Source organism: Channa argus, chromosome 5 (assembly GCF_033026475.1).
Source record: "Channa argus isolate prfri chromosome 5, Channa argus male v1.0, whole genome shotgun sequence".
NCBI classification, from domain to species: domain Eukaryota; kingdom Metazoa; phylum Chordata; class Actinopteri; order Anabantiformes; family Channidae; genus Channa; species Channa argus.
In genome coordinates this window covers 21,498,077-21,522,542 of record NC_090201.1, presented here as the reverse complement: position 1 = coordinate 21,522,542, position 24,466 = coordinate 21,498,077, and the positions used below count along the sequence as shown (strand labels likewise).

The following is a 24,466-nucleotide window of genomic DNA, read 5'->3' as shown; positions in this document are numbered from 1 at the left end:
GAGGGAAACTGAGCTTTGGTCTAGATTGTGAGCAGGTGCTCCGCCTCCTTGGCACCATACAATCGAGGAAGTTTACAAAGTACTGACCTGCCCACTTTTACCTGCCACTATGCAAGCAAATCAACCCTTCAGCGGTTTGTAGAAAGGCGAGGCAGACAAACTGCTACGGAAGTGACTGTGAACTTAGTGACAAAAACAAGGTAAACTGGATATTTTTCTTTAAATAAGTCATTTACTTTTGCTGTTAATGTCATCTTTGAAGATGTATCGAATATGACCTACTTACACAAGGCTCAGCCTTGAAAGTTTTGTTTTCACTGCTAAATATAGAACAGACTGTTAAAACTACTGATTTGTGATGGTATAGCAGTGCAGAGGTCACTGTATTGGTGTTTTGCAAGTGCCTACATTTTGTTTTTCATTACAGGAATTACTGCTAATGGATTATATCATTGCTACTCTGGCGTCTTGCCTTCTAGCCATTTCTTTTTCTGTGGTACAAACAGAAACGAGGAATTTGACAACCATGCCTACAGCAGCAACATCTGAATTAAATCTGACTACATTTGTAACCTCATCCAACCTCCTCACTGTAAATACAACAGTTTTCTCAAACACGACGGAGAACACACCTCCATTTACCGGCACAACACGGGACAATGAAACATTAAACGAAACCACCAGTCACACCCAGACTCAGCATACAACCATAATGACTCCTTTAGCCACTAGCCCTTTACTGACGGTAACACCTGGCACTCATACTCCAGCGTTTACTGCTCTGACAACACCAGCAATCAAGACCACAACAAGTTACAATATGACACCTGATGCTACACCCATTACAACTGCAAATTCATCTCACATTGTCAACACAACTTTAAATTCAGAGAACAGAACTACACAAGGTAAGCCTCAGGCTCCGTCTTCTTATATGGGGCATTTTACTACTGATTACTGTTTTTATTTAACTTTTTATTTTACTAATTACTTTAACTTCTTCCTTTTTCCTATTCTAACAGGTTTGGGACTAAACATTTCAGAAAGGAATATGACTATTGCCTTCAGTGTCACACTGGGACTGTTTACTGTTGCACTGGTTGTGGTTATGTTTCACAGATGCAAACATAAAATCCAATACTTGCATCAACCTCTCAACAACACTGCTGACGCGGGTAAGGAGCACTTCAATTATCTTACTATTAATACAAACAACTTGTTTATTTATAGCCGTAATAGTAATTAATTTTCCACAGGTGTATTTGAGGCAGAGGATGACACACTTGTCATTTCTGGAGGACTTTATGATGGCCATCCAATCTATGACAATGTACCAACAGCCCCAGACGACCAAACTCAATTTCGACTGGAGTTCCTTTGACACATTTCATTCATACAACACATGGACTATCATTTTCCTCTTTCGACAAATGGTACAATTTGAATACTAAATTCACCCCTGTGAATATTATATCTAATAATGCTGATTGATATGAGCATTACTTTTACTTATGGAATAAAGAACACAGAGTAAAGAATATAGGGTAAACACATGCATAACAATAAACATAGAACAGAATAATTAAGATTACAGGAACATGAGTGAAGATAAATAATTCCATATAACAGGATTAATATAACTAATATAAACATCTAAACCCGTCTAATACTAAACTATTTACTTAAGCAAATATTTTCTCATTTGTCTTCTTCTTTTTCTTGTCATAGCCAGTAACAGCAGTCCAACCAGCATCTCTCATTCTTTTCATTGCAGCTAGCTTCAAGGAGTTACATGGTGATTTGTGAGTGACAGGGCTCTGGAGCTAAAACATACAAATAAACCAGTTTTCTTATTTTTATACCAGGAACTGTTCTGATTGTCTATATGCATAAAGTGCATAAATGTCATTTTCGAGTAAAGTAACACCACTATTGTCATGTTACCTTTTTAAAGATGGCTTTGCGGTGGGGAGCAGGAAAATTGAGTGTGGGCGTATTTGCAAAGACCTTTCAAGAAGACAAAACCAAATTAGGTATGTTAAATTGTGCAAAAAAAAAAATACTTACATATACTGTACATCTAACAAAAAGACAATCAGCCAGTAAAAACAATGCTCACCAAGAGATCATTTTGTTCAGAGCTGTCAGACTTAGGGTCAAGCTCTATGGTGTTATTCCCCCTGCATGCTACTTTGTCATCAGAAGGTGGTGTCCTTATTCTGTAGGACTGTAAGACAATTCAAAAAGTAAATATCCGAGTCTAGCTAAAGTCATTTTTTTATTCATTTCATATTTTTTCTTACTCTTATCTTTGATGATCCGCCAACACAGATTGGAACACTTCTTGGGGTTTTCAGGTCTTTGGTGTGAATGTCCTGTGACGTAAAGTTAAAGTTAGTCTTTTGTGATTATTACAGTAAACAGGAACACATAAATAGCTCCATTATCATAGTCAGTAAAAATAGTTGAAGTAATAAGCTGTTTTCTACCTTCGGTGTTGTTCCACATAATGCCCTGATGGATTCAGTGCCAGATTCCTTAACCACAGAAGACAAAAATGTTATAATCCTTTAAATATCAATCTAAACAAAAAGGCCAGTAGTATTTAAAATGTATATCTTAAGTTAGCCTCCCTAATGGGATTATACTCTCAGTATGATAATGTGAGTTAAAACATAATGTGTACAGTATTTTTACTTTACCATTTTGAATCCTAGTAATAATTACAGGTATAAGTTATGTCAACTTGATTTCAATCTCACCAAGACAATAATGTCCCCAAAACAAGACAATTTGCTTGACACATATGCAAAAGTTTTAGCGTAACAAACTTACAGCTTTTTTTAAACCTGCAGTACCATCATCTTTGTTGTAGGAGGGAGTTTTCCTGCCCTTGGAAAAGTCAAACACATGTATTTTTGAATAATTCTCCTTTGGAATCCCTGAACATCTCCCTTGTTTATAGTTCAATACAGGTGACTGTAATTTTAAAGATGAAGTATTAGTTAAATGATGACACACTCCATGATCAATAAAAGCCTAACTACCAATATACAGGCATTGTACCTGCTTTTTGGGGGCTTCTGACAGCTGAGTAGTTATCACTGATGAGAGTTCTTTCTTTAAATCACTTATCTCCTTCTCTAGGATTTCCTGAAGGCAATGGAAATTGTTTCTCAAAGAGTGAGCTGTCGCTCTAAAGACAAAGAACATCCTGTTTCTCTTAAAACCAAAAATAAACTGTAAATACTTCAAACTGGGACATGCCTTATGGGTTGTTTCTTTCTTTAGCCGTTTCTTCAGCTGGTCATTTTCGGTCTTATGCTTCGAGATGTCCAACTCCTGATTTTAATTATTTGATTTGGTTATATAATAGGATATAAGTTACGGTGAAATTGTTATTAAATGGCAATGCAGGTTAATTTATGTTTTCTGGCCTTGTACCAGTGATTTCCTGTAGGCAACAGCCTCAGAGTCTTTCTTCTTATTCTCTTGAAGCTCTGCATCCTTTTCTTCAACCATCCGATCATATTGGTTCTGAGAGAGAAGTCAAGTTCCTTTTAATGCAACATTTATGTGGTTTGAGCGCAATATCGTACGAGACCAATTTAAAAAAGCAAAGCATACTGTACAGTCAGGTAGCAGCTACATTATCTAAAAATAATGCAGTTCACCACAGCAATCTAACAATAAATCCTATCTTAATAAAGGTAATGTCTGCTTTTTTTTGTCAGTGGGCAGAACAATAAAAACACCTTTTAGACCAGGGGTCACCAACATGGTGCCCGTGGGCCCGCAAGGACCACGAGTAGCGCGCAGGCCTGTTCTAAAAATAGCTCACCATAGCACCACTTACCAATGAGCTGCATCTAATTTTTTTATTGCTTTATTTTTTTAAAATCACATTTGATAGTTATTGTGAGAAATCATTAACATAATCTGTGTCTTCACATAGATGAATATCATTAATTTAATTAATAATAACATATAATTAACAGTAAATTGAGCAAATTTGTTATTTCCAAAGTGCGTATTAAACTGGTAGCCCTTCGCATTAATTGGTACCCAAGAAATAGCTCTCAGTTTCAAAAAGATTGGTGACCCGTTTTTGACAATACAATGCAACTTCTATTCTGAATATAGTGACTATACAGTTAAATATCACCTATTTTAATAATTAACCTCCAACTGGCTGCATTTTATGACTTCACCTTGTGCTTTTCCATCAGTGCAACCATATCTGCTATCTTGTGTTGACAATTTAGTTCTGCATCCTTCTTGTTCTTGACGGCCTCAGCCGTTGTTAATCTTAGCTTTTGTACCTGTAAGACAAGATAGATTTATTCTATTCCAAAGAGCTAAAAATTGTTTTAACAACATCACATTGTATAAGGAACCTCATTCTCAAGTTCTGCTGCAAAGGTTGATTTGGACTCAAGATCCTTGATCAATTTCTCATGGTCATCCTTGTTCGATTTTGTAAGATTCTGGAGCTGCTCTTGAAGATTGTTAATCTATAGACCCAAACAAGTGCCAACATTAAACAGCTTATTTATTTAAATATTTTTCATCAATGTGACAAACTGGAAGATAAAAAACATCACCATACCACATTTTCAAGTTGACTGGATTTTTCAGCCTCCTTTGCCATTTGTTTTTTTAACAGTTTATTCTGATATAAGTATATAAGTCAACTGTTAACCATCACAGCCATCACAAGTATTGAATTTCTATAATATTATACTCATTCCAAACCTCTTTTTTGTATTCATCCTGCCCTTTAAGTTTGATTTCAATTTTTTTTGTGGCGTGGCAAAGCTAAAAACCAAAAAATGTCAAAATCAGTTCCAGATAATGAGCAATAATAACAGTTTATTTCTTCCAGTTCTTCACTTACCTTTGTTTCCACAGCTTTGATCTGTTTTTCTTTTATGGTTAGTTCCTCTTTCAGACGTTCATACTATCCACAAAAAGCACAAAAAAATTAATTTTTAATTTACTTCATTTCAAAGGAGGGATCTTTACACCTTGTTGATAATTTGTTTAGTTGCCATAATTACATCTTCTTTAGTTTTCTTCTGTAGCACCACCTCTATTTCATTACATTTCTTTTGGATTTTTGTTTTAATGGCGTTAACTTCCTCTCTGTTGGATGATGAAAATACACAAATTCAAATTTGTAGGTATGAAAAAATATACAAATCTTTAGGTATCTCATCTGGAAACTCACTTTAGAGATTGATTTTCTTCTTCTAGTCTTTGAATTGCTCTATTGAGCTTCACAGCCTTCTCCTCACTAACCTGATCAGTCAAAATAATTTTTGTCACCCATTAGATACAAACTGGTACTTAATGTAAACAGGTAGTGTGCACAATAAATGGCCTCTCACATCTGTAAGATAAACTTGTACCTTTAAGTTCGCCTTAATAGCTTTAACATGGGAGGATCCACTCTCAAACTGCTGTTGAATGGCATGTTTCTCAGACTGAAGCTCATTAAAGTTGGACATTAGCTCTTCATATTTTACTCTAAAAAAAAAAAATAGGCACAACATATATATTATGCTATATTCACATTAATAGTATTTTTCATATTATTCACAAAATATTGTGGAATGGCTTGGAATTAAAAGCTTACTTATGCTGTGTGAGGTCATTCATCAGATGCTCCATCTCAAAACTGCATTCTTTGTTTTTCTTTATTTCAGTAAACAATTTCGCCTCTAGCTCCTGTACTTTGACCTGAGGTTAGAAAACATGTAATGTGGTGAAACTAAGTACTGTATATAAGACACCACATTAGGGATATATTTTTTTATTTTAAAAACAAATTCCTAAAGATTATTTCCACAGTGAGTAAGAGATGACGCGTGGTGCAAGAAAATGAAAATCTTTCATCAGTTGTTAAAACCTCAGTCACAGAGAATTTATCCTTTAAATCTTCTTTGGCTTTTTCAGTAGCTTCACACGCCTTTTTCAGTATGTTATGTTTGGCAAAGGCCATTTCTGCTTCATCCTGTAACAATACATTTTTTATAGTGCATATCTTTTTATAAAATGATCTGTATTACGATTACTGAATGAACTGAGATTTTTATCACCTTAAATCTCTTGGCTTCTTCAGTTTTTCTTGAAAGCTCAGCTGCTAGTTCCATCACTCTGACATCATTTACTTCAATATCCTTTTTCATGGACTCAAAGGATTTTGATTTTGTCTCCTTAAAACAATAGAGTGAGTGTCCTAAAGTCATTTTCTGTTTTGTTTAAAATACAATGAGTATTAAAAACACTTTACCAGTTCATGTTCAAGGATTTTGATCTGCTGGTCTTTCTTTGCACCATCTTCTATGGTCTCTCCTGTTGACCAAAATGTTTTCTTTCAGTATTACAGGGAATAAAATAACAATATATACATAATTTACTGAGTGAGGGTTACCTAAACTCAATTTTGTTCTTTCAAATTCGTCATTGTTTGCCATTATGTTTCCCTCAAGTTCTTTGACCCTTGAAAATTATTCAAAACAGGAAGGTATAAACAAGAAAAAAAATGTATTTGGCTTAAAAAAGATTGTGGATTTTCTGGTGTTAATTGTACTTTTGAGTCTTCAGGTCTAGTAAATTCTGCAGCTCCTGACAGGTTGTTTTAATCTGTTCCAGCTTTTCTGCTTGTTGAATTTTAACTCTGTTAAGCTCCTGCAAGCTCAAATCTTTGCTTTGGATGATCTGTGCATATTCTTCTCTGCTTTGTTCCAGGGCTGCAGTAATAGTTTCCCGAGTTTTCTTTGGGAGAGAGAGATAATATTTCAGTCAAAATTGACAAAACACAACAGAGCCCGGAGAAAATATGAATCTCAATGGACTCACCTCACTTTCTTTACAGCACTGCTCAGCACTTTGCAATTTTTGAAGAAGGGTTTCCTGTTCAGTTTTTGAGCATTTTAGAAGTTCGTATTGTTGATCTGCAAAGGCAGTAAATTTATAATCTTTATTCTCCTCAAAATCCCAATGTGTACTAATATTGCTCATTAAACTTAGTTGAGCTGAATATTAGGAAAAAAAAATAAACACTGCAATGCTTAAACTTTTAAATAAAACCTTTTTTTTTTTGTTATTCCAGAATACAGAATAAAAAGAAATGTTATTTTATAATAAGAATAGTTCATATGTTTAAGATCCTCATTTTCTAATGGGCATCCTTGTTCAATATTTTAAAAATATTTTAAACATTTTTGAAAATTTCCTTGAAGATTGTTGATCTAAAGATCCAAACTAGTGCCAATATTAAACCGCACATTTGTTTAAATAAATGTGACCATATTGCACTTTGAAGTTGATTGGATTTGGGCTCTCCTATGCAATTTGTTTTTTGAGCAGTTTCTTCTGAAAATATACAGGTTACCAGTTAATGCATGTTCATGTTCAAGGCTGTCACATGTTTAAAAAAAGCTAAGGCTGTTGTTACAGTAGTATAGGACAATACTGAACCTGTGAACCAATGTTCTTTGTCACACTGTTACCGTACCTTAAATCAAGTTATTGTTTCCCAGAGACCTTGTTCCTTATTATCTAGCCACCCAACCATGCGTCATAAAAACCCAGCTGTTTTCTAAAACAAGCTTCAAGACATTATTTTGCAAAATTCAGACTCTTAACATGAATACCTATGAGCACCATATCATAATATCTAATTATGATCTTACTTGTTGCCTCTTGAAGTTGCTTGCAATGCTTTTTGGTTTCACAAAGGTCAAGAAGGACTTTCTGAAGTTCGTCTTCCTTATTCTTTAGTATTTTTTTAAGCCCTGCACACTGTAAATGTAGTGTAAGTCCGAAGCTTTCGATCCATTAGCTTTCCAAGTAAACCGAGTTGAAAGATTTTATTTTCACTAACCTCTTCTTCCTTTATGTTACATTCTTGTTGACACTTATTCTTTAGTTCCTCAAAATGCAGCAAATCCTCTTTAACTGAGAAATATAGAGTAAACGTATTAAATCTATTGCTGGTGGACATTATTTTATCAATAATTCATCCTAGATGATATATTTGTACTTTATATTGACTGCATTTAGATGTGCTTAAGTTACCTGGTTAAGTTACATGCACTTAGAAAACCTGGTTACTGGAATTCTGCATATACACGCACCAGACACTCAATCAAATTTTTTCTTTACCTCTGACTTATTTTGCAAGCATGGTTCATTGACTTTAAATGTATAGTCTGACTTTGGTTTAAAAAACGAGACATTGCTTTCCTGTTTACATGGGTTAAGAACCACTTTTCAGACAAAGCTGACTGTAACCTGGTTACTTAAGTGCATTCAAACACACTAAATACTTTCTGACTGATTCTTAAGATTTAGAATTACTGTATTAAAAAAAACAAAACAAAAAAAAATTATACTTTTCTGCATCTCCTGTTGATCAGTTTCTACTTGAACACGAAGACTTTCAAAAGCTGCAATCAGTTTCTAAAAAGAAAATTTACTTATAATAGGATCATCAAATGTTATCTTCAATTTCTTATTTAAAAATGTATGTCCCTCAAACAGATAAAAATGTAATTAAAGAAATAACAAAATTCATTAGGATAAAGATTTTTAGGGTGGTTACCTGCATTTTCTCACTATTTTGTATAAAGAAGTGATGTGTTTCCTCTCTTTCAGATTCAACTACAAAATGTACACATTTGTTATAAATTATACAGCAAGCTTTCTACATTTTGGGACTTTATTTAAAATTGTTGATATGTATATGGGCAGAAAATTTTAGATGATGTTTAACTCACACAAAAGCATTTTCTCAGCTGACCTCTCAAAAGTGTCTTTGAGTATATTACACAAGTTCCTTGTTGCACCGTTTCTATATTCAAAATGGGAATATAATATACACAAAAAAATTCTATATAAACAAAGCAATTTAAACCTATATTTATACTTAAGATATATACAGATTATACTATATAATCTGTTGTGTATCAGGTTTATCTGTCCTACAAAGAGCATTGTTTGTTGTTTGAGTTTGTTGTGTATCCCATACTTATTTCTCAAATCCTCATTTTCACTTATCTGTTCCTCCAGCTTTATACTGAGACTTTCATTTCCAAACTGTAAGTACAGAACACTCACAATTATTACGCTAGATAATAAAACAATAGAAAAATCCTGCATATGTGATTAGTACGAGAGCAATTGGCAAGCACACCTGCAATTCTTGAATGGCTTTGCGCTGAGTTTCAATTGTTGTTTTGTTTTCTTTGAGTTTCCTTTCCTTTTGCACAATGTCAGAGTCAACTTTGAACTTCCAAGACTTAATTTTCTCCACTTCCCCAAACAGTTTGGAATAAAGCTGTCCAGGACTGCTATTATTCTGGAAAATATTCACATTTATAGAAAGTACTTAGCATGTTGCAAAATTCTATTTATGAATGACAATAATACCTCATCCTTTTCCATTGGTGGCACAGCTTTCATCTTGGGAAAGTCTTAAGAGAAAGGACAATAAAGAATATACAACATTGTGCATGAGCTTTGACACTTCTTTGTGCTGAAATGATATAACATAGTCAATGTGGTTCAGTACAAAATACCTTGTCGGCTTGGTTTAGTTGGTGTAACCACAGTTGTGTTGGGGAAAGTCATGTTTTGCTCCTTGTCAAAACATTTACTATAATCCTAGCAGAAAACAGCCATTATACTTAGTCACCACAGGGTTTAATGTTTACTTCTTCTTAGACATTCATTAATGTTTTCACAAGTGTACATACCAACCCATTGAACTGTTTATTGCTGCTAAAGCTTTGGCTAATTATTGGGCTGAAGAACCATGTTGGTGCTGAGCTAGCATCTATAGTAGCAGTTTTTTGGGCATTTATTTCCACATAGTTAATGTCTTTACATACTTAACTGTCTATGTTCCATACCTGCTGCAATGTATTAATTAATTCACCACAGTTCTCAACGATCCCCTGAGGTCTAACAGCAGATACCTGTCCCATATTCACCCTGGGAGGCACCAACAATTTGAAGTTAAAACCCCAGTCTCTCTCCGTCCTGTAATGACCATACAAGTGTAAACAACTATTCAAAAGTACTTGTCCATTGCAAGTGTTAAATCTGCATTTTCACAAACCCACTTAACTAAAAGTGCAAAAATAGCCGATATGGTTTACTAGTATCAAAACTAAATGTACTGTATCCATAGAAAATAACTCCCAGCTAGGGCATTTTCTATTGTGTTATATGTGATGACCAAAACACAAGTAACGTTAAAGCAGTTCCAAGTGAAATGTGAAGGTAATGTAGTAACGTTAACTTGACACTAAGAGAAGCTGTAATTGGAATACTAATGTATCATTAACGTTATCAGATACATTCCACCATCGAAGAACACTTCACTTCACTTGGGTTAGCTAAATTAACTTTAAAAATGCATCGTTATGTAACATTAACTAATTCAATTCACCCAATCTAGGTCAGGTAAAGCTAGCTTAGCCTTGGGCTAGCTGGTGTCACTCGAGTATAACGCTAGGTTAATGTTAGCGTTAATTAGCAACTTATGTTAGCTGGCTACTTGGCCGCACTTAATGATTCATACATAACAATAACAAAATCGCTGTTCCAAAAACACAGTCGCTTACGATGTTGCTGCGTTTTGCTTGTTTGTTTGTTTTTCTTTACTTTCTACAGAAGTACTGTTAGCCGACTATTACTCACCTGTCCATTGTCGTGAACATGTAGTGTGACCGTTAAAATAATACAACGGTTACGTTGACAGTTTTGGTCTGACGACGTGTGAGGGCGCGAGGACACCGCACGTTAACGTCGGTCACCAGAACAACGTTTGTTTCGATGTACTTTATAATAGAAAGAAAAGAGTAACTGTTATTCCTTATATTTCTATTAAATCTACAGCTGTAACATTATGTGTAAGATTACTACTCCTACTTAAATACAGTTACAATACAGAGGCAAATATTGCCAGTTTTACGCTATTTGATCGTTAATTTTCAGTATCAGAAAAAAAAATAGCATAAACGACTAATAAATAATGTATCATTTCAGGTTAAATTTGATTCCAGAGGGAAGTTTCCAAGCCACATAAATAGTAAAGTTAGGACCATCAATACTTCCTGCAACATTCAATGTAATGATTTAGTCATCTAGGGGAAAATGGAGATACTACCTCCAGATGTTATTTAACATTATATACAAATTTCAACATTCTGCCTCTGCTATCCCAGTCTTTTCATCACCAAAACGTTCTGTGAGACTTGCTGGTTCATTAAGGGATCATATCTTCCAAATGAACTATGAGCTAGGCCATAGAAGGAGAAGCTGATCAATAAAGGTGTAAGTAATTTTTGAAAAACACATTCATCCTCCTTGGCATATGAATACGAAATGCATTATGTAAGGAAAAATTAAACGAAAACATGCAATCCGCTCAAAAAGCCGCTAAAAAATAAGAAATAATTTCAGATCTAATTTGGAACATTTCTCAGATGGAAAAAGCATGAATGAACAAGCTGTGATGTACAGAACACTTGTTCAGATTTATCTTTGAGCAACATTTCAATGGAGTGGACCAAGTATACAAAGGGCCTTTTCTGCACATTTATTTTGTCTAAAGAGACATTGTATTCTCACAAAACAGCTAATTTTACCAAAAGTACAGGTAATCATTTATTATACCTTTTTCTAAATTTATGCGTTGAAGCTTATAAAGTCCAAGCTAATTTTAAGTATATGTACTGAAAAGTGATTATTCTATAATACATCAAAACAAAGTTGATAGTAATTTGTATTAAGAATGTGCATGTGTAAAGTAATTCAAGCTGTAAAATAAATGTGAAGTATAAAATACAACCTCTTTTTATTGTAGTGAAATAAAAAAAAACTAAATGGAATTATTCAAACCAAGTACAAGCACAAACAGTCATTAAATGTACTTTACATCATTGCTATCAGAAATCAAATCAGAATCAAAGGAATATGCTTAATAGTGTAGTTTGGAAAATAAGCATTTGTATATTTTGATTGATTTGTATATATTGATTTTCTGACATATTTAATAAACAGTGTCTTATAGTCAGTGGCAAATTTACCTATCGTGAATACACAAAACTCTCCACCAAAGTTTAATGCTGTCAAAATGATTCATTACGTCATCCATCACAAAGATAGACAAACAAAAAAATCAACCAGGAAAACATATTTGAAAGAACAATCAAGAATTACCGTGAATACATATGTGGAAATGTGTGAATACTAATAACAAAAATACTAACTAAAAATAAAATACTAATAATAAAACGTTTTCCCAGATGATGTATCTCAAAGAAAATAAGTTCTGCACTGAATATGTTCCCTGGTACTGGGATCGTGCAATGAAAATGGTTCAAAAATTTTAATGTGTACTGTTATAGAAGATTTATAGTAATACCATCTGAAATGTAAAACAAATTAAACACGTGTACTTGTACAAAATATATGTACAAGTCCCTATAAGAATAATGGAGGTTTTTTATGTGCATTGGTCATTAGTGTTTAAACGTCTTTATTAGGGGTGTAAATATTTGACATCAAATTCCTAGTGAGGGTATGGTTTCTGTAGTACTCGTGAAAGGGAAAGCCCTGGGAAACAAATCAAGATGTCTTGAGTGTTGATCAGCACTGTTTGCCTGTGCTTTCCATGCATATACACCTCACAGATTTTAAATTGAGTAAAAGTGTAACTTAACATGGTAAAGAATATTAAACAGTCTCCTCTGTGCTCTTAGCCTCTGCTGTGTCCTTGGCAGCGTTGTCTCTGTTGGACCTTTGTTCTCTACCTCCCACCCCTCTCCTCTCCTCCTCTTTTCTCTCTTTGTCTAGCAGATGATAGTTGAGTCCCATCCCTGCAAACAGAATAAAACTGGAGACGATGAGGAAGATCCCACAACCCTGGTATGTGTACTTGTAATCATTATAGATGTCTTTGAACTTCCCTGCAAAGACAAACAGAATCCAAATTCAGAACTTGTATTGCAAATCATCATTCTGTGGTTGTTAAGACCAAATGAATAAAATTAAAGATGCTCTTCTGTCATGATGTACTCACCAAGCAAAGGGGGCCCTAACAATACAGGACCGCACTCCACAATAGTGACCAACCCAACAGCACTGGAGAAACGCTGAGTTCCCACCAGGTCCATCAAGGTCTCAAACAGCACTGAGCTCAGCCAGCCAAACGCAAACCCAAAGAAGATGGCATAGATGATGAAGCCTGTGTAGTCTACTGATATTGGAGCAAGAACATGACACAGACCATTGTACAGCACAGAGGCAGCAAAGAAGTACTGTATTCGGGGCCGAACCCATTTGGTGTTAGCTACAATGCCCATCGACGGCCGGGCAAACATGTCAACAAAAGCCAGTATGGACAGTAAAAAAGCAGCCTTTTCTTTAGGAATGTCCTTACTTTTTGCATAATTACTGAGGAACACCAGTGGTGCAAAGAGACCAAAAAACATGATAACATTTCCAATGATATAAAGTAAAAAGCCACGGTGCTTGAACAAGGAGAGATCAATGAAACTGTTAATGGTCTGCAATGCAGTCCTCCTCCCTGTGGGCTTCTCTGCAGGTTTGGGTTTTGGTCCTATGGGCCGCATGAGGGAACCAGCAACACAGCAATTTAAAATCAGGCCACCAAGGATCAAAAAACTTCCTCTCCAGCCAAACTGGTCAAAGAACCAAGTGTTTAGAGGGGCCAGGGTGGAGAGAAAGACAGGGCTGCCAGCCATAGCAATTCCATTTGCAATAGGTCGCCTCTTGTAGAAGTACTTTCCAATCATAGTAAGGGCAGGGTTGAGGTTGAAGGCCAGTCCTAAACCTAAAACAATCGATGCAAAATGTGTTAGAGTTTAAAAGCTAATAATAAAGATTAAGAATAAAAGCATATTTGAATTTAGTTACAGTATATCTTAGAATTTTTATTTTTTATGAACACTAGATGGCACCAGTTTACAGTAAAAAGAAATGGGTTGAGTCATGACAAAACTTAAAAATATATTAAGTTATAATTAGGTACCTCCCATCACCCCAATACAAAAGTACAGGGCTTCAACAGAATTGCAGAAAGAGGCGGAAATAAGGCCCACTCCAGACAGACATCCTCCTGCAATCATAACTGTACGACTTCCATATTTATTAACTAGGATGCTGCTTATTGGACCTGCAGAACAAAGAGACCCCACACAACAAGACAAACCCACATTAGATGCCGACAGATAGGGATTTTTGTTCAATCATCAATGCACAATTCTGCATTCATCCACCAGAGAGCTCTGGTGTCACAGCTGTGCTTCAGCAAATTCAGACAACGTCTGCAATCATTTTTGTCAGTGCTGCACTGCAGTAGATGTGTTCTCGTGCCATTAATAATCTGATCTGTCAGAAAAACCATAGAAGTTGTAACGATATAATCATTTATTTGGTTCAGAGATTCATGAAAATTGACAGAGGGATAATTTGTGATATCTTTCTAAGTGAACTTTTAATACATTTGAAATTATTATTGGAAGAATCTGAGTTCTGACAAGTGGGTGGCGGTATTTGTGTGTGTTGTGTGAGTTGTGTGTATGGTGGGGAGGAGGGGATATAAGCACCGGTCTGTTTGTAGGGTTAAAATAACTGAAATCTCAGTGGCATATTTGCACCTGGCACATTAGTTCCAAAGGAAGCCTGACTGAATGAGGCGACTGCGAACAACTTATTAATTCCCTACACACTGGATTCAACATCAATTCAAATAAATTAGAATGAGTAGTAAACAAATGACTAAAATGCAAAGAGGGCTGAAGCCACAAAACACCGTCTCCATCTACAGCTTGTAACAACTGGCTTGAGTGAATATAAGGATTCTCATGGAAGACACTTCTGCGTCCCTGCCAAATCCCTGCGCTGCCCAATAAACCCAAATAGAAACTGACAGTTTTTGTTTAGAGGTTGTCCAGACTCATTTGCCAGCACGGTGGAAGACAAAGGGTTTTGTAATGCATTGTAATGCAGGCAGTCTTCAAACTAACAATGAGTTCTTTCCTTCCACTATGCAGAGAGAGTTGCTTAGGGTAAAAAGGTTGGTGACAAACCAATGTAGAATATTACGAATGTAATGGAGGTACGCCACAGTAGGTTGTTAATGAACTTCTCTCGCCGATGTGCTCGGAATGCTTAACATATACAAAGCAATGACAAACATTTCCACAATTATTTTCAATTACAATGTAATGCTTGCTTTCATCTATCTATCTATATTCTACACATTTGCATGTTACACATTAAGGTGTGAGATGAAAACCCCAGGATATGGCCAGATTTCACCTTTACAGCCAAAAAACAACGTGGTAATCCTATGAAACATAAATCCATTAGGTGTTGTTACACATAATATATAAGACTCGGTAAAGTCAAAGACAATATAAGAACCATAATATCCTGTATTCTCATAGTGTAACTCTGTAACCTTTAGCCACTGCTTCTACTGCCAAATGTCACTCTGCAGCTACTTATCAAGGGAATGTGTTGCTCAACAATAAGCATTTGTGGGGAACATGGTACTTCTCTTATCCAGTAATGAGGACTTAACATGAATGTGATGTTGTGATCACTTTTGGCATGAAATACTTGCCATTACAGAATAAATTTGGCAAACATCTTATAATAAACACAGTCTGCGTCCAGATCTTACAAATAATTTTTAATATCATGCAGCAACAGAAGATAGAAAGTATTTTTATTTGGTGATAGAGTTTGTTTAACTTCCTTTTTTTTGTGAGATTACAAAAAGATACCTGTGTCACCCGTTTTTCAGCAGTTTATCACACATTAGAGTGACCTGCAGTGTTTTATTCCAGAAAAGACAGTCTGGAGGGACAAGGAGAGAGCTCTTTTGAACTCTGTTCTCTCTTTCATGAATATCACGTGCATGAATAGAGGCTTATTATCACCTGAAGACTGGCCAGACCTGGGTGACATCACTCATTCATCTCATCAGTGCAGGAACACAACCGAGCCCCTGGTGATCTTCCACTCTCAAAGGACAAGGGATAACAATAAGGGGGACTACAAGGCTAAAATGCCTTCATGTGGAGACACAGATACGGTTGCACTTTGATAAACAACACTTCAATAAGACGAGTTACAGTATTGTTTTATCTCGGGAGGAAATGTTTGATTTAAGCCACAACATAATGATGAGAATCTGATTTCTTTGTGGACAAGAAAGACTACATTGTACGATGGTTTCTGAACAAAATGAACACCACAGGAATAAATCTTTTACTGCTGCGCTAAGAGCCAGAAATTGATTTAATCTATAAATCTTGTTTATGTGCAAAATGTCAAGTTTTGACAAATGAATGTGTGTCAGTTAGCTTACCTCCGCCATACATGACAGCTAACATGATGGAGGAGATCCAGGACACTTGACTGCTGGACACATTGAAGATCACCTCAATCTCTTTAAAGAAGACAGTGATGGACTTGGGAAATGCATAAGAGAAGCCAATAGAGATGAAGGCCCCAATAACCACCATCCAGCCCCAGCCTCCCTCTGGTGGTGTATAGCCTTGAGGACCTCCAATGACAGGTGCCATTTGTGTTCACAAAATTCTTCAAACTCAAAATGTTTTACAGAGAGGACCTGTTCAAAGAGAACACAGCAGCATAGAAAAATTACTTGATTAGCTCTGCGTATTTCAGGAAAGATATTTTTCCAATTTCTCCTAACAATTATTGAGCCAGAAAAAGCTGTTAAAATTGAAAACACTTCACTGATTCATTGACTGTTAACTGTTCGGTGATTGTTGAAAGAGCAAGAACATGTTGCTCCATAAAAAATACAAAAACTTTGTTTTACACCGTGTACTCTGTGATACTGTTCAACCTCATGGTCAGTTTGACTCACACTCGATGTTTTGTCCTCAGGTTTGAAACTGATGATAACAGCTGCTCTGAACATTTTTTAAGAGAGGGAAAATCGTCACTGACAGTTTCATTATCACAAATACCAATGTAACAAGTCTTGCAAATGAAGATTTTATTATCTGATATCTAACTGGACAACAAAAAGGAATTGGGGAGACTGAATACACGATAATTGTAATTACACATTACAACAATTATAACCTAAAATCTAATTTATAGCTGAAGTCACAGAGACACTGGTTTAAACAGAAGGCATTGATACAACACAGTAAAGAGATGTTTGTGTCAAATGTTTCAAGTCTGAGGACAAAATGTTGACGTCAGAAAGAAGAACCAAAACATAAAAATGCTATTCAGCATTCAATTATGCAACAACCAAGTTTTTGTTAATCATTTTGCTAACCAGAAAGCTTTTCCCACATGTTTGTAAAAACTGTATCCCCCATTTGGAAGATATTTGTTGATTTCTGTAAGACAGTATTGATCTTGAGGAAAGCACAGGTCACAGGTTTAAGACAGATTTGGAAAAAGACTATAAAGTGAGTCTTATTGCCAGTACCAATCAACAAAACTTGCCTTTTAACTCTCTTTTGGCAGAAGGCCTCTTGCTTGATGCACTGTATAACTTCACCATCAACATGAGCAGCATACTGTACAGTATTTGCTCTGTATTCTCACCTACTGAATACCTCTGTTTTTCTACCTTGTGTGTATTTGAAAAGAGATTTGTCAAAAAAATATTTCCATAACTTGATAACAGAGTTTAAGATTAAGGATGCCATTTGTGGAATTGCTTTGCTTTGAATTGCTCTCCGCTTGTATTCACTAAGCTCCCACCCGCTGATCTCCCACAGTCTCACTTTAGAAGTGATGAATAAGACTGTATCTGCAGAGTCAAACAACTTACTGTATTGTTTACACAGGGGAGATTATTGAAAAAGAACATCGATCAGACCATGAACATAAGTTGAATTTACACTGCTCAATAGCTCAGGGCTATGCCCAGGAGTGGGTGATGATATAGTGTTTTTCAGCCAAGGAGGACTTGATTTGGTTGATGAATTGGTTTAGTGCTGTGAAAACTTATTGGAAAACCAGTTGTTTGCAGCAACTAGTGAATATTTAATGTGTTAAAGAACTTTTGTTATTGAGCTGGGATTTCAAATGCTGCTGTGCAGCTGTAAATGTGCCTCCTGCATTATTCTACAAAAACTAGAGGTAATGAATGAGAAATTGGAACTTATGTCGATTTATTCTTACAGGCATTATGGGTCACTTGAAATAATAAGACAGTATCCACTTGTGTGTAACCAATGTAACTACATAGATAGATATTGTACAATAAATAGAACGATAGACGGATAGATAGATGCATATCTAGGATATTGACGAATCTACATTACCCAAATTACATGACTATTCACAAAATGAATAGTTCACCATTTTATGAAATAACAGTTTATTTGCTTTGTATTAATCTCTGACAAGCTCTGTGTTGGTACGAAAAAACTGAGAGAAATTTTAGCTTAACTCCTACACAGAAAGGGAAAAATTAAATTTGGTGGTTTTTGAGGAGAGTTAATAATTCAACCCCCTGCCTCCAGTATTTATGCTAAGCTAGGCTAAACACTCAAAGTGCAGCTGTGAACTAAATGCACATGAAATTGATATTGACTTACTCAGTCATGCTTTGCTGATAATGTTTGTTTTCATTAATCTATAGTTTTATTATGCAATCTGCCTAAGTGAGGTTGTTAGCAACCACCTTGTAAAGCAAGGATTTGTTACTGTGAATTTTAAGCTAAAACTTAACCTTTACAGCAGGAAAACAATGCTCTGCTATTGTCTGAGCCATATTTTTCTTGGATATTGGTGAAATGTTTTAGCATTCACAAAAAGGTTGCATCAGTGTTTCATGCTCTAGATTTTACTCTACACCTGTCACTTTTCCCACACTGAAAATAAAGGGTCTTCACAATTACAACAGTAGCTGTTTCAATTTTTTTCATTGTCTGAAAATATTCATCACACATTCACAAAGCAGCCCCTCAAATAGGACAGTATGCTGGAGGAAATGTTCTGTAATAGCAGCATAGAGCAGCAAGTGTATTTGGAAAAAAAGATGAAAAATTCCGGAGTTGACAATAGATGATAAATGGGGAAATGAGCTAAGACAGACAGACTCCAGACAGAGGGACAGATAAAATGAATAAAATAGATAATTTCATACAAAGGATTGATCGCATGGATCTAAAAACTTCATTTTGAATCAATTCATTTAGGCCAAGCAAGAGAATAAAGTCAGTAGATAAATGGTACCACACTAACCCTACTCATAGTGAAAAGTCTAAATAAAGCCGTCAAAGTGGGCAGCGTGATACGTGACAACACACATACCAGCCTGAAGCAGATTGGGCTCAGCAGAGAAACAAATGGTACGTTAAGATTTACAACAAAGTTATAGAATAAAAATGAACGATTTTAGGTTTTTTTTTGTGTGTGTGTGTGCCAGCAAACCGTTTTCATTTATTCTCCCTGCAGCCATGCTCTGGGCCTTTTATGACCCCAGGTTTTTAATACCACTTATTAGATCTAGTGAATTTGATTAAATTATAGATGAGAATAGTATTTTAAACATTTGCTGAGAGAATTCACACGCACACAATGAGCATTGCTGTAATACTGACAAAGTTAAATGCCTTTAAGGACTAACCTGCTGAAAACAGTCTACTTATACAAGTAATTATTTATTAAATGATGTCTGGCAAAAGTGAAATGTACATAGTGGCTGTCAAGCACAACACTTACCTTGGCAGGAGCTAATGAACAAGGCCAGACGAGCTCTGCACACAAACCGCACTCTACCGTTAACACACTGCAAACATCACTGAATGGGACTGGGTGCCTTTGAGTATGTATGAATAAAATTTAAAATAAAATCACTGCAGATGCTCCCAAAGTGATCTCCAAGTCTAGATCCACTGTGACAGCCCAGAAATTGCCAGTGGCACCCCAGCCTCAGATTTCATCTGTTTCCAGTGAATAAAGTAAAGTTGAAAAGTTGACTTCATTCAGTGCCCAGATCAAACAGCTGGACAATCTGGACACTACGGTGCTAAATGGTGAGGTCAGTCAACTTCTTATTGGCTGTAGGAGGCTTACTGCTGTGCCCCTACAATGCTTTCTCCACCCTCCTGTCATGTGCTCAAAGGGTTGGAGTAATTCACTGCCCAGCCCTATAGCATATGTGACCTAGGAGGATATGGAATAATGTCTGTTCTCTAAGAGATAAGATGCCTTCTGAGACACTTCCTGCATTAGCTGATTTATCAGTGCTATTGAATGGAATATTAGAATTTGCAGCTATAAGAAGTCCAATGTACTTAAACAACAGACATTGTTAACCCCAACCATGTAAAAGAAAGATGTCTGAACACTTTAGGGGTCAGCCCTGGTTGAGCCTTTCTCCTAAACTCCCCTAGGAGATATTAATAAGGTGTATAAGGGCTTGGGAAAGGAAGAACTTGAGGTTACTAAAAGAGCTTGTACTGAGCTTGAAAGTCCTCTCGAATCTTGACATTTTTGAAATATTAGTTCTTTGTCATGTTGCTTTATGTTGTTTCTCTCTTTTGTACAGTGACATAGGGATTGTCATTGCTTTCCATACTAAGAATGCAGTGGAGCACCACCTACAATTCAGCGTTTTGTCCTGGGCTGGCATTTATTCACAAGTGTGACGCATGGAAATGGGTTTGGTACAAAAACGTTCAGATTTTTTCACTTAGTCAAGCACATGTTTGTGCAGCCCTGTTTGACACTTCCTAGCTCCATACACTAACCGTAATCCTCACAACCTGATCTTAACCTTAACCCCAAAATTACACCTTAACTCTCAAACAGCCTTTTGAAGGGGTTTGAGAAAGTGACAACTGGCCAAAATGTCCTTACTTCAGACTTCACACTGTTTCCCCTACAGATAAACAAATAAATGTTCTGCATGATGAAGCCTAATCATCTTGGCGATCCCCTCACTTGGTTCCATTGGATATATCTTGACCACTTCTATCTGATAACTTGGCATTAAATTTGTTCCATACATTCAGCATCTTTAGATCTTTAGAGGATAAATTCTATTGCCTTTGCTGATTCAGATTTTCTTGCAGCGCCATTAGCGTGGCAAAGTTTTTACTTTCTGAAACATGAAGTATCACGTCATCTACACAGTAGCTTAGCACAAACCTGTGTTTGGACATTCATGCTTTCCAGATGATGTTACATTCTACTAAATCTGCTGGTAATTCTAATATGCATTACCACACTCTGTTTAAGTGCTAAAAGACAAATGTTCTTAATATTATTAAAACAGATTTTGAGGTATAGTTTCCCTAGTTCATCTACAGGTGAGGTATTAATTAGGAACATCAATGTGCATTTCAAAAGCTATTTCGACTTTATTCTAGAAACTGTGTTCTAAATTAATTTTTTTCTTTCTTCGTGTGTCTTTAATACGCTGTCAGACCTAACAGAGAAGCTACAATGGCTGTAGACTTTTAGTATTGTAAATGAATGCTGTTACCGTTAGTTGCCGTTTCAGCTTTCAAACTGAAAAGTACTCCAGTGTGTGTTAGATAAAACCAAGTCACCACAGCAGGGCTTTCTCTGGTGTTTCTGATTGTATCTTTTGTGAGAACTACTAGGGTCTGTACAATCTGCCTCTCTGTTTCTATCTTCGTCTCCCCATAAAATCCCTATGAAGAAGTAATAACGTTTTCTGTCATGCAACTGATCAGTGGAGGTACAGAGTCGGCTCACTTTTATCAGTATTATCACTCTCAGCAAGACAAATCTCAGCTCGAAGATTCAGGGACAATGACATCATTCTCTCTCCGATGCCATCCTATAATGTCTCGGTGCGAATGGCCTACGTGTTCAAGCTGCTGTTGCCCTGGGAATTAATTGCTGTAATCCTATTGTATGAGAAGTCCGTAAACTGAGAGGTTTCTTGACCATGCAGTGGGAGCATGCTTATCTCGGGTTTTATTTTTAATAATAATGGTTGGAGATTCTACAGATTGCTAAAACAGCCACGTAACAAAAGATTTTAAGTTTCAACTGTCAGATGCAGCATAACTCTGTGAATTAGAACCCCTTCACCGGGGACTGCAGAACAACCAGACTTAATTGATGTAACCCCATTGTACGAGCAGACAGGAAAATTAAAACCTTCTATGCATGCAGTGGGGGCATGATTAGCCAGGGGTTTACTTGAATAATCAGACTGTAGATTCTACAGATTGCTTCAACAGCCACATAACAAAAGGTTTTAAGTTTTAACTGTCAAATGCAGCACAACTGTGTGAGTTAGGGCTGCTGCACTAGGGAGAGCAGGAACAACCAGAGTTAAGAATAAGGAGCTGGTATTATGACCCTTTGACTCTTTTTCTCCCCACACAGTACAGTCCACAAATTCTTTTGATTGATCTAAATTCATCATTACAAACAGCACAAACTCCCCTCAATTTTGAAGTAGGCTGATTCATAACTAATGTAATGAGTGTAATGACACAATGTAATGAATCATACATGTTCTGTTTCACTACGGCTGCAGCTACGTAATGGGGACTGCATGAGACGCACTGTATATGGAGTAAATTGAAGCGTTCTGTAAACTTTTTTTTTTTTTTGCTGAATGTGAAAGAGAAGTTAAAATTAATGCTGTTAAAATTACACGTGCAGCCTGCACGTGTAATTTTAACAGCATGTTTCAGAATGATAGGATGAGGTCAAGTTTCCTAAGAAGTAACGGTAGTTTTTTCCCCCAACATTACTGGAAGCTGCTAGCTTAGCTTTAGCACAGACATTCTGTATTTCACCCGCTTCTCACCTGGCTGCAATGCATACTTCATTTAAAGAAGTTACGTACGCTCAGAGTAGCTCTGGAAGGTACTGGGCTTATTTTTGAATATCTCATTTCATGGCCCAATGTGACATCACAGTGGTAGCAGCTTCAACGGCGCTCGTTCTCCAGAGGGGTGATTTCAAATTTTAAACAAGTTAAAACACCATGGAGATCAGAGTTCGGTACTTTTGCAGCAATAACAGGGACTGCATCATCGCCTTTATCCCCCGTAGACCTCTTTCTTTTGTTTCCCAACATACCAGCTCTTTAATAGCGCCTTGGCATAACAGCATGTATGTACTGTACAGTACATTATGTATGTATTGTATGTACGTATTTATGTATGTATGTATTTCTCTCCATTTCTGTAATGAGATTGTGTGGGGGGTGGGTTGGTTAGATGTTTCCGAGCTAATCAATAAGCATTTCATTTGTAGTATACTACATTTTACAGAATCAATGTCAGTAAGTGGCTGATTAACTACAGTACTAACTAGTCTTTTGTGGGTATGACAGGGAGTGATGGGCAATAGTGGTTATTAAATAAAATAGCATTCATCTTTGTTTTGATGAATCATATTTCCTCTCTGCCAAGACCAAGTACTGCCCTGCATCCCATGGTTAGGCACCACTGCTGTAAAAAGACCTTATAGCATTTCCAGAGGGATTAAAATTGATTAGCTCAGCTCTGTGAAACACAGCTCCTATACAATATATTAAGCTGCAGTATGAGTGTTTTACATTCTCAATCAAACTAGGACATTCTCAGTCAACAAGAACCAGCAGTGTTTCTTTGTTCATTACCCTGACTCATTTTCCAAGGAGCTGCCTTGTTTTTAAATTCAATGCTTAGCTGTATTGTATGTGCCACGTCATCGAGATGTGGAAGTTCTTTTTATTCTGATATTCCAAAATATATCTGCCAATTAATAACTGCAAGGGGTGTATCATAAAGTTGTGTATTTTAGATGAACAACACCAGCAGCACAGACAGGAATCTAATAAACACTGTGCACTGAATGTAATTGCACCGTGGCCCATACAATTGACACTGGTCAAAAGTCAGTGGCAATTACCTTTTGCCCGGGCATGGGGGTGCAGGTGAAAGTGGACAAAATTCAGGCTTGCTGGACTAAGAGAGAGCAAGGGTCAGGGTGAGGGCAGCAGAGTGTTGGAAAAGCCAATTAGCTCACATATACAGATAGGAAAGCATCCATTTCATTTAGTGGCTGCAGTGACAGGAGAGCTTTCACTTGGTACAATGTATGAAAAGTCCCTACTGCTCCTCAAAGTCAAACACACACACACACACACGCATACACTCAGTGTGTTTCTCTCGGTTTCTCTCAGGACAGAAAAAAAACTTTTTGGCAGATGTTCTATACTGTGGAATGGCAGGCAACAGCCTTAAGTCAAAAAGTGACTGAAGGTCTGTCCGGCTCTGGCTTCAACAGCAATGCATTATTTGCTCATGAAAAAAGTCTATGGGACATTAGCCTCCTTAATGACTTACTAAAAGAGAATGCTCATTAAATTTCTACAACGTGAGGCTATACAGTTATCACATGAGTATTCAATACAGATACTGGATCCCAAAGG

At 36.4% G+C, this 24,466-nt stretch overlaps 3 protein-coding genes across 6 annotated transcripts; 1 reads left to right on the top strand and 2 right to left on the bottom strand.

Moving 5' to 3' along the window:
- Positions 1-58: 58 nt before the first annotated feature.
- Positions 59-3,260, top strand: si:ch211-105j21.9 (sialomucin core protein 24-like). 4 transcript variants are annotated; one of them, XR_010914471.1, is made up of 6 exons: positions 59-200; positions 428-908; positions 1,023-1,175; positions 1,257-1,433; positions 1,955-2,033; positions 3,148-3,260. XR_010914471.1 is itself a non-coding variant. In XM_067505278.1 (4 exons), the coding sequence occupies exons 2-4, from the start codon at positions 440-442 to the stop codon at positions 1,379-1,381; spliced, it is 747 nt and encodes a 248-aa protein (XP_067361379.1). In that variant the 5' UTR covers positions 59-200; positions 428-439; the 3' UTR covers positions 1,382-3,260. The 4 variants fall into 4 exon arrangements, 1 of the variants encoding a protein (XP_067361379.1); XR_010914470.1 differs by having other exon boundaries at positions 1,955-3,260; XR_010914469.1 differs by having other exon boundaries at positions 1,257-2,033.
- sycp1 (synaptonemal complex protein 1) lies at positions 1,683-10,721 on the bottom strand. Its single transcript, XM_067504266.1, has 34 exons — positions 10,714-10,721; positions 9,987-10,050; positions 9,585-9,672; positions 9,439-9,482; positions 9,203-9,367; positions 9,038-9,105; positions 8,787-8,860; positions 8,612-8,670; positions 8,403-8,469; positions 7,892-7,965; positions 7,701-7,809; positions 6,865-6,959; positions 6,596-6,780; positions 6,437-6,504; positions 6,296-6,357; positions 6,102-6,218; positions 5,912-6,016; positions 5,639-5,742; positions 5,412-5,529; positions 5,231-5,301; positions 5,061-5,145; positions 4,898-4,960; positions 4,756-4,818; positions 4,610-4,672; positions 4,398-4,514; positions 4,212-4,322; positions 3,445-3,537; positions 3,268-3,342; positions 3,067-3,153; positions 2,836-2,979; positions 2,304-2,375; positions 2,120-2,227; positions 1,945-2,007; positions 1,683-1,823 (listed from the first exon to the last, which is right to left on the bottom strand). Exons 1-34 carry the CDS (start codon positions 10,719-10,721, stop codon positions 1,683-1,685), a joined length of 3,030 nt encoding a protein of 1,009 aa, XP_067360367.1.
- An 860-nt stretch (positions 10,722-11,581) lies between these two features.
- Positions 11,582-20,100, bottom strand: slc16a1a (solute carrier family 16 member 1a). The gene is made up of 5 exons (XM_067505277.1): positions 19,777-20,100; positions 16,421-16,684; positions 14,072-14,215; positions 13,100-13,873; positions 11,582-12,986 (listed from the first exon to the last, which is right to left on the bottom strand). The coding sequence occupies exons 2-5, from the start codon at positions 16,635-16,637 to the stop codon at positions 12,754-12,756; spliced, it is 1,368 nt and encodes a 455-aa protein (XP_067361378.1). The 5' UTR covers positions 16,638-16,684; positions 19,777-20,100; the 3' UTR covers positions 11,582-12,753.
- Positions 20,101-24,466: the final 4,366 nt, after the last annotated feature.